Here is a 20,518-nt window from a genome sequence, read left to right on the forward strand (position 1 = left end):
ATAATCCCCTAATAGAATAACTTAATAAGCATTTATTACTTGTGTGAGCAATTAGTCGGGTGGTTCTTGCATAGGATCTTTCACAGAGTTATACATAAAAACCATCAGCTCAGGCTGTAGTCATTTTAGGACTTGATGGTGCTGAACCGTTTGCTTTCAGGTTCACTTACATAGTTGGTAGGCCTCAATTCTTTGGTTACTGTTGGCCAGAGATTTCAGTGCTACACCACGTTTGCTTCTTTATATGCTGCCTGAATGTCCTTGGGACAGGGCTGTTGGCTTTAGGAATGAGTGATCAAAGAGAAAAAGAGATGGAAGTAATTGTGTGAAAGAACTAGTATTTTGGGACATGTATCATTTGTTGATGTGTTTTGTTGTTCACACAAACCAACCCTAATCAAATGTGGGAGAAGACATTCCAAGAGTGCAAATACCAGGAGATGCTGATTGCTGAGGGCTATCCTAGAGGCTGCCTGTGACATGTAGACACTGTATAGCATGTTATATACTGATGGAGATGACCCAGTGGAAAGGGAGAGTTGACAATTAATGTAGGAAAGAAAGAAGAATAGTTGCTGGAGCAAGGGCTTTTTTGGTACTAGGTATTGAACCTAGGAGCTCTGTATCCCTGGCTTTTTTTTCTTTTTTTCTTTTTTTTTTTTTTTTTTTCTGGTGGGGAAGGCAGGGTCTTGTGAAGTTGTAGAGGCTGGCCTTGAAGTAATGATCTTCCTGCCTCAGCCTCCTGAGTTGTTGGGATTACAGGCATGTGCCACCATACCCACCTATGTAGCCAGGGATTTGAGTACAAGGTTAGAGGGGATGATATCCAGCCCCAAGTGGAATGATTGAATAGATAAATTGAGTAGTCTTAGTAACTTAAGGGTAAAGAAGGTATAAAGGTACAGATATAGGTTGTTAGATGTGGTGGTTGGAACATGTGAAGTTATTTTTGGAAAGTTTCTTATTTTCTCAGTGAAATAGGCATCCAAGCTATTAGCAAATAATGGCATGGGGAGGAGTTGGCGATTTATGGAGAGGTAGGATAGCATAAAATATTTTTATTCAGAGAGTATATGGACTAAGAAAATATGTTTGTAAAAAAATACATATATATATACATACATACATACATATATATGTGTATGTGTATCCATACATACACACACATACACACACATACACACACATACATATATATAGGTACATACATGTACACATAGGTTTGTATAAATGTATGTACCTGCACATCTGTTTGTCAGCAGTAAGGGACCATTTGATATTAGTGGTAGTGAATATAAACTGAGAATGGTCAACATTATTGTGTATATATATGTATTGTGGTCTGGATATAGTTTGTCCCATGAGGTTCATGTGCTGGAATCTTGGTCCTCAGTGTGGCAGAGTTGAAGTTATGGGACCTTTAAGAAGTTGGGGCTAGTAAAAAGTAATCAGATCAGGTATGTTCCATTTTCATGAATGGATTCATGTTATCAATGGGTTGTTATAAGGCAAGTTTGGCTCTTAGCTCAATCTGTTACACATATGCCCCCTTCTGCATTTCTCCTTCCAGTTCTCTGCATGTTGTGATGTAACCAGGAGACTTTTGCCAGTTTTGGCTCTCTAGCCAAACATTATATATTATCTGTTGTCAGATATTCTGTTATAGCAACACCAGTTGGGTTCAGACTTGTTTTTTCTTTTCCAGATATAGTTCAGATTTCCAGAAGTGTGTACAAAGTGAAGGGAATATAACCTAACAGGAATGTTGCCTAAGTTGTTGTATCTATCACTACTGATGATCACAAATATATTATGGCTATTTTATAAGTGTCATTGCTGATGTTTTATGCAGGAATGACTATGGTTGTTAGGGTTGGTGATTTATGCTGAGACTACAGTCTCTGTATTTTAGGCCATTCTTAGGTCTACTTTTTTTTTTCTCCTCTTTTTTTTTTTTGTGTGTGTGTGAATGGTGAGTGAATGTTTTACCACTGAACTACATTCCCAGTTGTTTGTATTTTATTTTTTTTAATTTTCAGACAGGGTCTCACTAAGTTGCTGAGGCTGGCTGTGAATTTATGATCCTCCTGTTTTAGCCTCCCTAGTCTGGGATTACTGGTATGCATCATTATACCTGGCTTTAGGTCTATTTCTTAGGTCATGGTTATTGATCATGGATGTAGTTTTTAAGGCCAGCCCAATGTTTTTTTTTAAATATTTATTTTTTAGTTTTAGGTGGACACAATATCTTTATTTTATTTTTATGTGGTGCTGAGAATTGAACCCAGTGCCTCATGCATACTAGGCAAGTGCACTACCACTTGAGACATATCCCCAACCCCCAGCCCAATGGTTTTAAGAAATTGAATTGGTTGCTAACATTTAGACTCTGGGAGATTTAATTGTACATGGTTTGAATTTGGAACTTATTTTGAAGAATACAAAATTCTAGCTGCACTAGGGTTTCACTCTCATAGGACAACAAAATACTGGAACTGAATAGGGCTGTCACCTACAGGTGAGGCCTGTAATTTTCAGTTCCCCACAGTCCTTTCCCAAAGCATTTACTCATTTCAGTTAGTTGCCTAGTCACTGGAAGTATTAGAATATATTGTTCCTCATCTGCTTTGAGAGTGTTGATACCTTGTGGTTTCAATGTCCTGCATCTGTAATAGTAAAGCAACTTTTTTTACTATAGCTTCTTCCTTCAGGATTCCAGCCTGAGTGTGTTGGGGACTAATACCATTTAAAGTTCAAAATGTAATCTTCTTGTATGTCCTATTGTTTTTTAATCAGTCTGTTCCCTGGGACTATTAACTTGGAGAGTTTATTCCCAGTTGAGTCATTGTTCAAATGCACAGAAATTCCTGGAAGAGTACTGCATTAGTCCTACTAAGTGCTTCAAGATAGTAAAGGTTCATGATGGGGCCTCTGCTGCAGATGAATAGATGCATTAATGGAAAATACCTTCTTTCTAAGGTATCTTTGATTTTTAGAAACAACTAAAAAGTGTTTCTGAGTCAAGGCAGACAAGTAAGATGATCATGCTGAATAGTAATGCCATTTAAGAAAAAAAAAAGAAATTGTGTTCGTAAGCTCATGTAACAATTTTCTTATATAATTCATTAGACTGTCTGATAGGAGTTCAAGTTTCAAATATTTTTGAGCATTTGCTAATGATTACTTATTTTATTCCACAAACTTACTCATTCAAATTGGAGTCCTATTTTTATGAAAGAAGGGAAGACAAAAATGATGCTTTTAAGTGTGATACTTTTAAGCTTTTTGAGAGCTAGCTAATATGTGACTCATAAATAAGGAAACAGATTAGTTTTTCATCATTTTAGGTGATTGTGTTGTATAATTAATTTGTTGGTAGTATAGTTGACATCACTTGTCTGAAAATTCCAAATATTTCAAATGCTCTGAAATATTTTTCATTTTATTTATTATTATTAGCACATATGAATCGTGTACATTAATGGGATTCACTTTGATATCTTTACACAGGCATCTATTGTAAATTGGTATGTTCATTGACCCTTCTTCTACTCTCATATCCCTCCAGCCTCCCTGGAAATACTAGGGAATTGTCCCTATTAGTAATTCCTCTTCGACTTTCAGATTAACCGTCCCCAAGACATACAGTACTTGTCTTTTTTTTTTTTGGTTGTTGATGGACTTTTATTTATTTGTATGTGGTGCTGAGAATCGAACCCAGTGCCTCACGCATGCTAGTAGGCAAGTGCACTGCCGCTGAGCCCTAGCCCTAGCCCCCAGTACTTACTTGTCTTTCTGTTTCTGACTAGTTTTGCTTAATATCTTCCAGTTCCATCCATTTTACTGTATATGATAGGATTTCATTCTCATTTATGGTTGAATAAATACTCCCCTGTGTTGTATATATACCCATAAAGATGTCTAGATATTTGTAGATATATACATATATATGACAAGCACCTAGGCTTAATGTATATCTTGTGTATTGTGAACAGTGCTGCAATAAACGTGGGCATGCAGATATCTCTTTTGTATGCTGACTCCATTTATTTTGGATATGTAGCCAGGAGTGGAATTGTTAGATCAAATGGGAGTTAATTTTGGGGTTTTTGAGGAATCTCTATACTATTTTCTTTACTCTTTCTTTTTTTTAATTACTATATATCTTTTTCTTTGTGGTGTTGGGGATTGAACCCAAGGCCTCACACATGCTCCACAAATACTTTACCACTGAGCTATATGTCCAGGCTCTATACTGTTTTCTGTAGCGGTTTTATTAATTTATATTTCCAATTATATTTTTTAAGGGTTTCCTTTTTTCTATTTCCTCACCAGCACTTGTGAGTTTCAGTTTTTTCATAATATTTCTGTTCTTATTGGAGTGAGATAATAGCTCACTGAGGTATTAATTTATTTTTTTCTGATGATTAGTGATATTGCATATTTTTATGTATACTTATTTTTTTGTCTTCTTGTGAGAAATGTATATGTAAGCCTATTGCTCACTTTTAAGTTTTTTAATTTTAATTTTAAATTTTTTCTATGGAGGTTTTAGAATTCCATCTGTATCCTGGATATCAACCCCTGTCAGAGGTATAATTTGCAGATATTTTTTGCTTCACCTTGTTGATTGTTTTAGCTGTGCAGTAGTTTTTTTAGTTTGATGTAATCCCATTTTGTCAAAGTTTGCTTTGGCTTCCCATACTTATGGAGTCCTTTTTGGAAAATCATTGTCTGTATTAATATATGTTGAAATGTTTTTCATCTTTTTAGGTGACTGGTGATTTAGGTGATTATTTCAATATATATTGAAATGTTTCCCCTGTGTTTTCCTCTAGTTTTCTCAGAGTTTTAGGTCTATGTTAAAGGCTTGGATCCATTGTGAGTTAATATTTGTACAGGGCGAGAGGTTAAGTTTTAGTCTTCTGCATGTAGATGTCCAATTTTTCAAGTACCATTTGTTAAAGAGGCTGTCCTTTCTCCAATGTACATTTTTGACGTATTTGTTGAGAATCAATTGACTGGACACATGGATATTTTTTTCTGGTTCTTAATTCTATTCCATTGGTCCCATGACTATTTTTACAACAAAAACATGCTGAGTTTTGCTACTATAGCTTTGTAGTATATTTTGAAACCAGGTATTGTAATATCTCCAACTTTGCTTTTTTGCTCAAATTTGCTTTGGCTATTCAGGGTCTTTTATGACTCTATATGAATTTTAGGATTGTTTTTTCTAGTTCTATGAAGAGCACCATTGGTATTTTGATGGGGATTGTGTTGAATCTGTGTGGATCGCTTTGAGTAGTATTGTAGTATGGACATTTTAACTATTCATTCTTCCAATTCATGAATATGGGAAATTTTTCTTTTAATGTTTTCTTCAATTTCTTTCTTTAATGTTCTGTTATTTTCGTTATAGAGGTATTTCACTTCTTTGGTTATGTTATCTCCTATGTTTTTGTTTGTTTGTTTGCAGCTATTGTGAATGGGATTATTTTCATTGTTTCTTTCTTATTAGATTCATTATTGTGTATAGAAAAGCTACTGAATCGTAGAATCATATTATTTGCAAACACTGGTAATTTGAATTCCCCCCCTCTTATGTGATTACCTCATGTGTATTTCTCTTGCCTAATTGTTCTGGCTAAAATTTCTAGTACCATCTTGAATAAAAGCAGTGAAAAGGGACACCCTTGTCTTGTTCCTGATCTTAGAGGAAATGCTTTCAATTTTTCCCCATTTGGTGTGATGTTGGCTACAGATTTGTCGTAAATAGACTATTATTTTGAAGTATGACCTGACTTTTTGTAACTTGTTCAGGGCTTGTAACATGAAGGGCTGTTGGATTCTGATCAGTACTTTTTCTGCATTTGTTAAGAGGATATCATTTTTGTCTTTCATTCTTTTCATGTGATGTATTACGTTTATTAATTAGCATTTTGTAGAATCATCCTTGCATCCCTGGAATGAAACCAACTTGATCATGGTGTGTGATTTTTTTTATGTGCTCTTGATATACTAATATTAGTAGTTTTTGAGGATTTTTGCATCTGTGTTAATCAAGAATATTGATCTATAGTTTTCTATTTTTGTTGTGTCCTTGTCTTATTAGTTTTTTACAATGATTTTTGGAAGATTCTTTTCCCTCTCAATTTCTGTGAAACAGTTTGAGAAGCATTGGTGTGTGTTCTTCAAAAGTTTGGTAAAATTTATCAGTGAAACCATCTAGTCCTGGGCTTTTCTTTGAGGGAGACTTCTTGTAACTGTTTCAATCTCATTACTTGTTGGACCATTCAGGTTCCCCCCCGCCCCCCTTGGTTTAATCTTTGGTAGGTCACACATGTCTAGAAATTTGATAGACATTTTTTTAGCTATTTCATCTTTTCAAAGATCCAACTCTTTTCATTTATGCTTTGTATTGTTTTTAGACCCTATTTCATTTATTTCTGTTCTAATAATTACAATTTCTTTCTTTCTACTAATTTTGAGTTTGGGTTTTTCTTTTTTAAGACCTTGAGATGTACTGTTAGTTTGTTTATTTGAAATCCTTCTTTTTTTTTTTTTAATGTAGGCATTCATTGCTATAAACTTCCCTCTTAATTGTGCTTTTGTTATATCTCACGGGCTTTTGTATGTTGTGTTTTCATTTTTATTTGTTTCAAGGAATTTTCAAATTTTCCTTCTAACTTCTTTAGTGATCCATTCTTTATTCAAAAAGAGGTTTAGTCTCCATATATTTCTAGGTCTTTAGCTCATTTTAATTGGATTATTTGTTTTCTTATTGTTGAGTGTTAAGAGATCTTTGTTTTAGATAACAGTTTCTTATCAGATATGCCTTTTGCAAATATTTTCTTGTATTCTGTGGTTGTCCTTTCATTTTCTTGAGAATGTCTTCTGAAAAACAAAAGTTCTGCATTTTAATGAAATTCAGCTTATGAATTATTTCTTCCATGGATCCTGCCTTTGGTGTCATATCTAAAAAGTTATCACCACATTTGAGTTCACCTAAGTTTTCTCCTAATGCTGTTTTTGTGAAGTTTTATAATTTTACATTTTACATTTGGCTCTATTGATCCATTTTGAATTACTTTTGTTAAGAGTATAAGGTCTGTTTCTGTATTCATTTTTTGCATCAGTATGTTCAATTGTCACATCACCATTTGTTCAAAAAACTGTCTTTGCTTCATTGTGTATTGCTGTTATTTGGTTGTCAAAGACCAGTTGTTTGTTTGGGTCTCTTTTTGGGCTCTCTGTACTGTTCAGCTAGTTTTTCATCAATACCACACTGTCTTGATTGCTGTAACTTTATAGTTAGTAGGGCCAGTCCTTTGACTTTATTCTTTTTTAATATTTGTGTTGCTCTTTTGGGTTTTTCAACTTATCTTTTTTTTTTTTTTTTTTTTTTTTGAGGGGGTGTCTGGGGATCAGATAATCGACCACTGAGCCGCATCCCTAGTCCTGTTTTTTATTTTATTTAGAGACAGGGTCTCATGAATTGCCTAGCACCTTGTTTTTGCTGAGGCTGGCTTTGAAATTGTGATCCTCCTGCTTCAGCCTTCCGAGCTGCTGGGATTACAGGTATGTGCCCATGAACCTGAGAATCAGTTTATCAGTATTCACAAATTAAATTTCTGGGATTTCAATTGGGACTGCAGTTGAGTCAAAAATCAAGTTGAGGGGAACTGGCATTTTGACAATATTGATTTTTCCTATCTATGATCATATATCTTCATTTTTTTAGTTTGTTTTTCATCATAGTTTTCTTCATATAGATCTTGTCAATATTTTGTAGATTTATGTCTGAGTATATAATGTAAATTTTTTTGTTTTAATTTCAAATTCTACTTGTTCATTGCTGGTGTGTATAGGAAAGCTGTTGGCCTTTGTATATTAACCTTACAGTTCTGCAGTAATCACCTATTAGATCTAAGAGGTGTTTTTAGTCTGACTTTTTGTTTTTTTGGTGCTGGGGAATGAACCCAGGGCCTGTGCATGCAAGGCCAGTACCCTACTGTAAAGTGAGCTATATCCCCAGCCCAAAAGGAGGTTTTTAAAAATTATTTGTTCTTATTGCCTATTCTTCCAGATTTTCTACATAGATAAAAACCAAGCAAGTCTGAAAACTAAGACAGTTTTATTTCTTCCTTTTCAATTTATTTTACCCTCATTTTCCTTTCATGTCTTATATTATTTGATGTTGAAAAGCAATAGTGAGAGAGTACATCCTTGTTTTGTTCCTAATCTTAGCAGGAAAGCTTCTCATTTCTCACCATTAAGTATAATGGTAGCGGAGGTTTTTAAAAAGGTGTTCTTTATGTTGCTGAGGAAGTTATCCTCTATTTCTAATTTGCTGGGTTTTAAAATCATGAGTAGGTGTTGGATTTTGTCAAAGCTTTTACTGCATCTATTGGTATAATCACTTGATTTTTGTTCTTCAGTCTGTTTTTGTGATACATTATTTTAGTTGATATTGTGATAGAGCTGATTTGCATACTTGAAATAAATTATACTTGGTTATTGTGTGGGATTCTTTTTATATTTTGAAGATTCAGTTTTCTCATATTGTATTAAGGATTTTTGCATCAATGATTATGATTGGTTTGTGGTTTACTTTTCTTGTGATGTTTTTGTGTGATTTTGGTGTTAGGTTAATGCTGGCCTCATACAATGAATTAAGCTGCATTCCCTTTTTTTTTTCCATGCTCTCAAAGGGATTGTAGATAATTGTTATATTTTTCCCTAAATATTTTATATGATACACCAGTGAACGCATCTGTATCTTGCACTTTCAGTTTTGGAAGGTTATAATTGGTGATTCAATTTCTTGATTAGTTATAAGCCTATTCAGAATGTCTGTTTCTTCTTGTATCACTATTAGATTGTATATTTTAAGTAATTGGTCCCTATCAGCTAGGATATCAAATTTGTTGGTGTAGAGTTGTTCATAGAATTCTTTGATTATCCTTTTATGTCTGTGAGATCTATACTGATGCATCCTGTTTATTCCTTGTTTTAGTAATTTGTGTCATCTTTCTTTTATTCTTAATTAGCAAGAAGATAAAAATTTTTTTTCATAAAAACCTATTGGTCTCATTGATTTCCTCCATTATCGTATTTTCAATTTTATTTTTCTGCTCTAGTTTTTATTATTTCTTCTGATTTCTTTGTTTTTTTTCTAGTTTCTTAAGATGGAAGATTAGATGATTGATTTTTTAGATCTTTTCATATATGCAGTAATTAATTATAGCTAATAAATGCTATTAATTTCTCCCTATGTATTGCTGTATCTGACACATTTTGGTAAATTGTTTATTTTCATTTACTTTAAAATTTCTTTTGTTACTTCTTCTTTGACCCATGTTTAGAAGAATGCTGTTTAATCTCTTATTAGTTGTTTTTTCTGCTTTCTGTTTTTGATTTCTAAATTAATTTCATGCAACATTAGAAACTTAGAGTTCACATTCTGGAAAATTTATTTCAATTAAGACTTTTATTATCTTTTATTTCTTTTTTTGTTAGTAACTTCTTGATGATTGGCTTTTAAGTTTGTGTCATATTTTCTTTTTTGTTCTTTTTAATCTCTTCTGTTTTTAAATTCTGTCTTCTGTACTGATTAATTCTCTTCAACATGAGCCATTGATTTATTTTGTTAAAGAATTTGTCTCAATTTTTTTTTTATTTGTAACATTCCATTTTGCTTCTCAATAAGAATTCACAGCTATTTTTTCAGGTAGATGAACTAGTTTAGAGATTAGTGTCAATCACTGTCATCTGTTTTTTAGCTTTTTTCTCCTTTTCTTCTTTTCTCAAATGATTTTTCCACATCATTATTTTTGTTTGGTTATTGTTATTTATAAAATGTTTATTTATCCTAAAAGAACAAACTAAAGGGAAATTGCTTTAAAAACGATTAAAGATATTTTTACTTTTGTTGTTGTTGTTATTGTGAGACATTGCTTTGAAAGTACTGAAGTTTTTTGGTGCTTGGTATTATGGTACTTCTTGAACTGGAGATGTAATGAGTATTGAAAGAGGAAGATTCTTGTTGTGATGTATAGCAATTATAGAAATTGTTATAAATCCTGCAAGTGGAGTTCAGAAAACATGGTTAGACAATAATATATAATATTGTGCATTCATGAGATCATGTTATCACGTTGTATTTCGTAATCATCGCCACCACTTAATGTATATTCATGAATATTCCATGCATCCTACTCTTGTATCAAAGGCAGTTTAGTAGTAAATGATTTTTAAGTAATACTGTCATAGTTTTTTAAAAGCATTTTATATAATGATTATACCCCACTTTTTTGCAAAGATGATTTAGGCATAAATTCTGTGCTGATTATGTGGTGAATTATGGTAATTAAGCTCCATGCGTTTTCTTATATTAAAATGTATGCTTTCAGAGGAGTTTGGTCTTTGGATTTTCCACTTTAACAATAGAGACTGAAATAATTTTGGGTGCTTTATAATGCAACATTTTACACATGAGAATATATAAAATATATTCATGTTTTTACAAAAGTACAGAAAGTAATGAAGAATTTGTCTTTCTTTTGGTAAATAAAGTAACTTTATTTTATGTATTTATATTTTTGTGGTGCTGGGAATTGAACCCAGGGTCTCACACACAGTAGGCAAACACTCTAACACTGAACTATACCTCTACTCCCCCACATACTACTTGATATCATTGCATGTTAGTAAATTTTCTTTAACTCTTTTGAATATTGTCTCTATTAAAATGTTCACTCACATTATTATGGATGAGATTTAGCATCCTGTGGCCATTACATTTTATATTCTGTCACTTACCTATATGTTTCTTATGTAGTTTCTCTTTTTCTCTGCCCTCCCCCACCCGCCCCGCCCCACCCCACCCCACCCCACTTCTTTCTGTACTGGGGATTGAATCCAGGGCACTGTACCATTGAGATATTTCCCTTTTTATTTTCATTTTGAAATAGGGTCTTATTAACTTGTTGAAACTGACCTTGAACTTGTGATCTTCCTGCCTCAGCCTCCTGAATTGCTGGGATTACAGGTGTAATCCTGTAAATGCTGGGATTGTCTCCATGCTCAGTCCTACATAATTTCTTAACGGGTTCTCATTGACTTACTGGAATTCTTCTTCCTTTTTTTAAAAAAAATGTTAGTTTCTTGTCTGTTTTCCATAATACCTGTATTTTCTATTTTTGCAAATATTTTTGCCATCCTGTCCTGTATCTTTTAACTTTGTGGTATTTTTATTGTTTAGAATTTCTTATATAGTTAATACTCACAGATATCTCTTTATTGCTTTTTAGGTTTCAGATTTAATTTTCATTTAATGTTAATGCAGAAAAAGGGAAATTTTCTAAAGCAAAATAGGTAGTAGTGTTGCTAGGGTTTTTGTTTTGTTTTGTGATTAAAGTGATAGACTTCCAACTTGTAATTCAGGCATGCAACTTTTCCTTTAACTGCTCATGGTTAAATATGAACTTTTTGAATGCTTTAGAGAAATTGTTTGCCCATTGTAATACAGCGCAAGAATAGTTAATGAAATATGGGAACTATAGTATAGAGAGAAGAAAAATGATTTTTACGATTTTTACTTTATTTTATTTATTGGTCCTTGGGATTGAACCTGGGGTGTGCTATCATTAAGCTAGATCCCCAGCCATTTTAACTTTTTTTTTTATTTTAAGATAGGGTCTTGGGCTGGGGTTGTGGTTCAGTGGTAGAGCACTCACCTAGCATGTGTGAGGCCCTGGGTTCAATCCTCAGCACCACATAAAAATAAATAAATAAATAAAATAAAGGTATTGCGTCCAACTACAACTAAAAAAAAAAAAAAAAAACAAGACAGGGTCTTGCTGTGTTGCTATGAGGCTGGCCAGGAACTTGGGATCCTCCTGCCTCAGTTTCCGTAGTAGTTGGGATCAGATAAAAAGCATTTGTAATGCAGATTTTCCTTGAGTTATATTGGGTTTCCTTCTATAAAATAATTTTAAGTTAGAAATATGGTCATTGAAAATGCAGTGAACATACCTCATCTTCCAAACACTGTAGTCTAGTTAGCAACAGTATATTGTGGAGTATGGGTTGTTTATACTTATGATTACATGGCTGGCTGGGAGCTATAATTAATTGTTGCTGCCCAGCATTGAGAAAGAGTATTGTACGGCTGGGGTTGTGGCTCAGCGGTAGAGGGATCGCCTCGCAAGTTCGAGACCCTGGGTTCAATCCTCAGCACCACATGAAAATTAATAAGTGAAATAAAGGTATTGTGTCCAAGTACAACTAAAAAATAAATATTAAAAAAAGAGTATTGTATAGTGTATTGCTACCTCTGTGGAAAGATCAAAATTCGGAATTGAAGGGTGGTTTCTATTAAATGCTTATTGCTTTTGTACCATTTTGAAGTGGAAAAATTGTAAATGAAACCACCTTAAGTCAGAGTTGGTCTGTATTCCTAATATCTAGGTAACTCCAGTGTTCTGGTGGATTTTCTATATCTTTGATCCTTTTTTAAAAAAATCCTCAATAATCATAATTAAGAGAGGTTTTTGAGATTTTGCTAAAAGGTATTGCTCCAAATATACTTATTAATTTATGTAATTACTTTTTAGAGTGTTTAATTCATCTAAATGTAGGTAAATCTCTTTTCTCTGAATACTGAGGGCTATGGTTTATTACTTGGTATAAACATCTTTGTGGCAAGATCTTGCAACTGACTTGTTATCTTTGAACATGATGTCATGTATCCTGATGTACTGAATGTAGTGTGTCTTAAGAAAATGTCAGGTGTGTATTGTAGTATATGACAGAACATTATGACATATAACCTCCACCCCATTTGTTTAGTTTTTAATCTTTTGTTAGCCTAGCCCTGGGTCATTTTTATTTTTTAGTGTATGTAAAAAATATATCCTCATAATTGCTTAACTCTGTAGTAAAACATGTTCAAGTTATAACCATTTGGATTTTATAAGTCATTTGACACTTTGGTTCTTTTATATTTTAGGATATATTTCTGACAGGTACGTTATGTTATAGGTACTTTAAAAATTTAATTATTTTAAAGTCTATTTTGGGTATGTGTCTTATAATTAAAGATCTAATTATAGGTGTTAGGTATAAGAAAAGTGTTCTCTTTTATGTTTTAAATGTTCTCTTTAGTGTTCCTGTTTTTTTTTTCTATATATACTGAGAAATATTAGGATAGATATTGTTAAATACACGTTACAGGTAAAGGTAAGTAAGCCTCAGAATTTACATAGCAAAAAGGTAGAAGAGTGTAAATCTTTTGGTCTCTTCTAAAAAGCTGAATGGGGAAAATTTCCACTGGGTTGAGATCCATACCTTTGTAACATTCAAAATAATTGTAAACCACATTTTATATTTTTCCTTTCAATATGATTTATGTAGATTGCCTGTGTTATTCAGAGGTTGATCCTAATTACATGGTGATAGGAACATGTTTTCTGTGTTTACTTATTTGAAAATATACCATGTACATGAAAAGGTTTTATTTGAATACATTTTTAATTTTAATGTTCACCTGTGTGAAAAATTTTTTTTCCTTACTTATGTTTATGGAAGCTAAAAGTGTATGTGGTCATTAATTAAAATGGATTAGAATGGATATAAAGTACTAGCACTTGGTCTAGAGATTAGTAAACCAAAATATTTCTCCATGTGGTAGAGAGATATGGAAGAAGTAAAAGGGGCAAGTAAAGAAATTTGTAAAGTTAACAACGTAGTGTGTGTCATTTTCAGGTTATTTCTTCAGCCAAAGAAGAAATTTCTCATTCACTTGTTGGTTGTTCTTTGAACTGGGTTCGGGAATATTCTGGAAGTAGAGCTCAGAAATTAATTATTCCCAAGGTTATGATTAATTATTATTAATCATCATTATCAATAATTATTTATTATTAAATTATCATTTATTATTAATTATTTAATTAATCATTCTCAAGGTAGGTGATTTAAAACTCTGTGTAAATATTTGCCATTTGCATTGTATATTCTTTAAAAATGGAACTGATATTTTGCTTTCTTTTACACAAATGAATTGCTGTGCTTTGCCCTGATTTTGCTGAATGAAGTGAATAAATTTGATAGTCCTGGGGGGCCTTTATTATCTTGGTAATTGCTTATGTGGATAAAGATTTTATCTAGTTTTAAAAAATTTGTTTTAAAGGAACATAGATATTTTTCCTGCTCTGGTATTGGGTAGCCCATTGAGAAAATAGATTGTGTATTGTTATATTTTGTTTTTCTTTGAAAACAATATTTTGCTATGGCTGCTTTTAAAGAAAGACCTTTCTTTCATTGGTAAGAATAACTTCTCCCAAGAAGAAAATCATATTTTCTTTAAATTTTATGATTTCACATTTAGAAAATTTATGTCTAAACAGAAGTGATGAATGCCAACCATAATTTAATACTTAAGAAATTAATGAGGGGCTGGGGATGTGGCTCAAGCGGTAGCGCGCTCGCCTGGCATGTGTGCAGCCTGGGTTCGATCCTCAGCACCACATACAAATAAAGATGTTGTGTCCGCTAAAAACTAACTAACTAAATAAGTAAATAAATATTTAAAAAAAAAAAAAAGAAATTAATGATATGATTCCTTTGCTTATCTTGAGTGCTTAGTCTATATCCTTTAAAATCTTTTCTTTGGCATTCTTTTAAATAACTTTTGGGTTATATTAAAGTTTACTAGTAAAACTTTTTGAGTAGCTTAAGGCTAACAGTAATAACAGTAATTAAGAATTTACTTGAGGCAGTTTATGTCATAGTTCCAAAGCCATGTTTTAGTTTTCTGCCAATTAGGCTATTTTAATTATAGTCAGTGTTGTGTAATAATGATGTGAATAAAATACAAGTAATTATTGATCCATAATGATGTCTAGTGAATTAATGTTGGTAGTTTAAAATTACTTATAAATCATATATGGTTCTTGATTTTTTTGACTCAGTATTTGTATCATTATTTATTTTAATTTGACTATCTTTGGATGGCTGTGAGAGGTCTTTCTCTAGTTTAGATTTCTGTTGCCTGCTTAGAGTATAATCATTTCAAATTTACCTGATTTCAACATTAGTTGTACATAGACTTACCTAAGTGGTAAAGCCTTCTAAAAGAAGATCATCACTGAAACATGCCATTCCTAGTGACTTTTTAAGTTTCATCAGTTTTTTGGGAGTTATTTAAGACTATCCTCTTAGAATAAGTAGTTAAAAGTATCCTGGGATGGTTGATATTTGGTTATTTTTTAGAAGTGATCTATCATGAGAGGTAATAAATGTGTTTTAGGAGATTAGGGAAATGCCTAAACCTGAGGCTGATGAGGACATACAGCAGGGCTAGAATTAAGTTGCAGTCTATTTCATTACTATGTGTTCTTGAAGTTGTTTTTCCAAAGGATATTTTAATATAAAGGCAGTGTCTTCCTTTTTAGAAAGAAAACTGAGTAATATGAAGTATATATGTATACAGTACCATTTTGGGCTAAAATGAAAGCTCTTTAGGAGTCATCCCTATTAATGTCTCTAGAGAAGTACCATTTTTTTTTTGTTTTGTTTTGGTACAAGGGATTGAACCCAGGAGTGCTTAACCACCGAGTCACATCGCCAGCCCTTTTAATATCTTATTCAGAGATAGGGTCTCGCTGTGTTGCTAAGTGCCTTGCTGATCTGCTGAGGCTGGCTTTGAACTCTCAATCCTCCTGCCTCAGTCTCCTGAGTTGCTGGGATCACAAGCATGTGCCACTGTGCCCAGCAAGAAGTACTCTTTATTGTAGGGCATCAGTAGTTTAGCATGTTTTTTATAGTCTGGATGAAGTTATTTTTCAGAACTTTTCTGTTTTCTTTTATTGGATCCCACGTTTGTGAGTGCTTTGTCGGTACTCATATATATGTTATGCATCTTGATGCTGAGAAAGAACTAATTATTCAGGATAATGGATGCAGTATCACTAGTAAACTTGGTTAGTTTGTCAGGCACCAAGACTGTCATTCTTCAATGCTGAGTTTGTAGACAAAATTTAGTTTCAGGAATTTTAATGATGTGAACTTGATCTTCTTAAGATGTTGGCAGTGAAGTACTGCCTGAAATTCTGGCTTACACCTTTTCCATCTACTTTACTTTTTTTTTTTTTTTTAATTGGTACCAGGTATTGAACCCAGGGGCACTTAAACACTGAGCCACATCCCCAGCCCTTTTTAATATTTTATTAGAGTTGGGGGTCTCCCTAAATTGCTAAGGCTGGCTTTGAGTTCGCTCTCTTCCTGCCTTTGCCTCCCAAGCCACTGGGATTACAGGTGTGCATCACTGCACATAGCCTACTTTACTCTTTTAAAGCTAAAAATTGGGGAAATCTTTTTGCTTTTATGACATTTTTAAGCAGATCTGGGTGGCCAAATTATAGCCTCAAATATAACTTGTAATTCTAGGAATACATATTTGAGTTAATAGGGAAATGTTTGGTTTTGATAATTGAAAGGTGGTTGAATTGAAACATTACATACCATACTCTAAAATGTAAAGAACTATCTTGTTTTTTAGCTATGTTCACCAGGACCTTTGACGATTTTTATAACATTATTTGCCTAAATAATTTAACTCCTCTGAATATTGAAGTTTAGTGAATAATAATAAGAAAAATAGAATGACCTTTTGTTTTCATCCATTGTAGTTGTGGATAAATTTTCTCAGAAGACTGAATAATTATAAATTTTTAAGGATATTAAATACCTCTTAGAGTTATTAAATATCTCTTATAGAGTTGGTTTAGTTGGGAATGGAATGTAGCCTCACTCTATTCTGAACTTTTCAAATAGTTCTAGATTTTTAAGTATGTATGCATTTATGTTTCTGCATTATTTTCCTCTTAACACTTGCCGCAGTTCTGGCTGGGCACAGAATCACGAGCCACCACACACTTTGTAGATTCAAACAGCAATTCTTTATTCCCGAACTCACCGACCGTCTACAGACACGTTCTGGGGAAATCCCGGTTCTGCCCGCCGCACAATTCACATCCCAAATACTTTCTGAATTCCACGAGAACTCAACGGGAACTCAGCAGGATATGCCCTATTCCCAGCAGCAATAACCTTAAACCTGGAACTTCCCTAAACCCAGATTGTCTTAAACCGGGATACTTCCTAAAACCTACAGGATACACCTTAAACCTGGATCCACCCTGGTCCTTGAGCAGGGTCACCTTTCTCAAAGACACATGCAATGTCACAACATGGGGTACGCTGGCAAGGAAATTTCGATGTGTCAATCCTACTTGGCAGTGGCCCTCAGCAAACACTTACTTTTGCATTTCTAGTTGTTTGAGTTTGTGTTATAATCTGCTTTCTCCAAAATTAGATCAGAGGCTTTTTTTTGTGTTTATTGTATGAACTTGACCTTTATTTTTGGTACCTGGCATTGAACCTAGGGGCGCTCAACCACTGAGCCACATCCCTAGCCCTTTTTAAAATATTTTATTTAGAGACAGGGTCTTGCTGAGTTGTTCAGGGCCTCACTAAGTTGCTAAGGCTGGCTTTGAACTTGAGATCCTCCTGCTTTAGCCTCCCAAGCTGCTGGGTTTACAGGCATGTGCCACCATGCCTGACTTAATTTGATCTTTTTTTTTTTTTTTTTTTAAAGAGAGAGTGAGAGAGGAGAGAGAGAGAGAATTTTTAATATTTATTTTTTAGTTCTCGGCAGACACAACATCTTTGTTGGTATGTGGTGCTGGGGATCGAACCCGGGCCGCACGCATGTCAGGCGAGCGCGCTACTGCTTGAGCCACATCCCCAGCCCTTAATTTGATCTTGATATAAAGGTAGCTTAGTAAATATTTTCTAATCAATACTTTATTAATATTATTTCTTTTTCATATAACTTTTTATAGGTTCAAAAATTAAAATAAAAAAAAATTATAAAAAATTTCCCTCTTTTAGTGCTTTTCCTGTGAGATAAAACTGTTTTAAAGTATCTTTTATTTGCTTTGTGTATACTATGTTAGGTGGGAAAGTATTTTTATAAAATGATTTTACTGGGTTTCAGTATCATTCTTATAAACCATTGTTTTTTTTTTCAGAATATTTCCTTATTTCCCTTTTCTTTTGTAATTTTATAAACATGAGTTTAAAAACATACCCTAATCAATTATAACTGGTTTTCTTTTTCTTCTTCCTTTTTTAGGTTGTTATGGAGTTGATGGAGAGAGTGACTCTATTATGAGTTCAGCTTCTGAAAACTCCACTGAACCTTGGTTTTGTGATGCTTGTAAATGTGGTGTTTCCCCCAGCTGTGAACTGTGTCCTAATCAGGATGGGATTTTCAAGGAGACAGATGCTGGAAGGTTGATGTCTTAATTACATTGGATTCATAAGTCTACTTTATAACATATATGCTATTCTTTTATTCATGGTTTCCTGAATTTCACATTTCATTTGATTGTTTCTTTGTATTTTATTTGGGTAGAAAAAATGGCCATGAAGCTACAGGTGGACAGGTGGAAGAAAGACCATTTATTGGGTATTTGATGCATTGGTCTTTGCATCATCCCATTTAATTTTATTTTTTTAGGACTGGAAATTGAACACAAGGGCATTTTACCACTGAGCTATAAATCTCCAGTCTTTTTTTTATTTTTTAATTTGAGACAGAGTTTTGCTAAGTTGCTGAAGGTCTTGCTAAATTGCTGAGACTGGCCTTGAGTTTGATTGTCCTTGTGTCTCTCAAGTTATTGGAATTACAGGTGTGCGCCACTGCATCCAACTTCCCATTTAATTTTAATAATGACCTTATGAAGAGGCAAGTAGTAAATTTTGTGAAATTATAGGAGTAGTATTTGAGGTCTTATTAGGTCAAGGTCACAAGGCGGTAAATAGTTAAATTTGAGTCCAGATCTATCTCACATCAGGAATATACTATATAGTGACTTAAAAGAGGAAATTTCAATGAAAGAATGGTTAATCTATGATAAAAGAGTAAGCATAAGATATAAAAGAACTAAAAAGAGTACCCTGCATATGGAAGAGATTATGTAAGCATAAAATTGGAAAAATGACCTCTTCCTCCAAATCAGACTTCTTAGAGAAATTGTAGTGGTAGTCTACCGGATGCTAGAAACATTTCCTTCTTTGCCTGTTAGTCTTCAGTTCTTGGCAAGTATGTTGCTAGGTGCATGTTGCAGGGGGAAGCTACACTGTTTGAAAGTCTGGGTCATGTGGTATCTGTTAAGTGAACCACAGAAAAGTGACCTTCATGTTGGGTCAGGACTGTGGGGTCACTGAGGGACTGAACAAGTGGTTGGGGCAAAGCAAATGTGCTCTGCCTATTTCTGCGGAGAAACTCCTTCCTTCTATGCTCTCTACCTTTGAATTATGATGCTTGCTACCATCTAACTCACTACAAGGGAATGTGAAGGAGTTCTACTATTGCAGAACAAGTATTGAAGTAAGAATTTGGAACTGAGAGGAAATAACTTGATATCTGGCACTCTTATGCTCTCATGCTCTTTTTCTCTAGTGTCACACTCAAGGTTATTATCACATTTGAGCAGTTGTCATCATAATAGTATTGACATTATTTGTGCTTTTTCCCCAGGAGGCTGTCACCTGTGGCATGTGACTTAAATATGAGAGTAATTCTCAGTTTTTTGTTTTGTAGATCACTTATTCTTCCTACACTTCCTCCACAATATGAGAGGAAGTGCTTAAGTTTTTATATTTTTGTCAAATAAGTTATTTTCTGTATTTTTAAAAATATGGTTAATATTTTAACAACAAAACAGTCAATAAAAATTGTCACCAAAACATTGAAAAGGGTGACACATTTTGTTCCAAAATAAAGGATAGACTTTAATAAATTTTACCTTAATTAAACATATTTTTCTCATTTTACCTCAATCAGTGAGCAGACCCTTGAGAAATGTTGTATAAGATTCCTGGGATAGCCTAGGATCTGCCATGGGATCTTGGAGAAAGAACCTATGTGTTGATGTCCGGGAAAAATGATAAAAAATCTTACCTGTCTTTCCTCGTCACACCCAAAATTAAAAGATATATGATTGAATTTGTGGTCTATATGAGAGAAATGGGCATGCTTTTATGTTTGGTCTGACTTTGGCTAGATTTAGGGATTGTAGTAAGCATTGAAAGCATGCGCTTCCAAATTGGAGTACCTATATTTGGATTCTGATTTTTTTTTTTTTTTTTTTTACTAACTGTGGTGTTAGGCAAGTGCTTTAACCTTTTCAGCCTCAGTTCCTAAGCCTTGTTGTAAGGATTAAATGAGATGATTTATGCAAAACAACACAGTTTCTGGAACATAAGCGGTCTTACTTCTACTTTTGCTGCTGCTGCTCTTATTGCTTCCTTTTTAGCAGTATTACTCCACTTTTTAAAGATAATTAGCTATTGCATAAATTCTTTCTGGTTACTCTTCCAATCCTGAGAGTTGAAAATTATGGCGACAAATTGTGAACAAGTAAGGCAGCTTTTGGAAAACAGA

General features: G+C 33.5%; 1 protein-coding gene across 3 annotated transcripts in view; it reads left to right on the forward strand.

Annotated features, from left to right (window-relative positions):
• Phf14 (PHD finger protein 14) overlaps positions 1-20,518 on the forward strand; it is a 183,571-nt gene that overhangs the window by 19,172 nt on the left and 143,881 nt on the right. For all 3 annotated transcript variants that reach the window (XM_026397256.2, XM_077796705.1, XM_077796706.1), the window contains one exon: positions 18,203-18,362. In XM_026397256.2, the coding sequence (XP_026253041.1) occupies positions 18,203-18,362 (160 nt within the window). The remainder of the gene's footprint in view (positions 1-18,202; positions 18,363-20,518) is intronic.

The sequence above is a fragment of the Urocitellus parryii genome, chromosome 3 (assembly GCF_045843805.1).
Source record: "Urocitellus parryii isolate mUroPar1 chromosome 3, mUroPar1.hap1, whole genome shotgun sequence".
Lineage (NCBI taxonomy): Eukaryota > Metazoa > Chordata > Mammalia > Rodentia > Sciuridae > Urocitellus > Urocitellus parryii.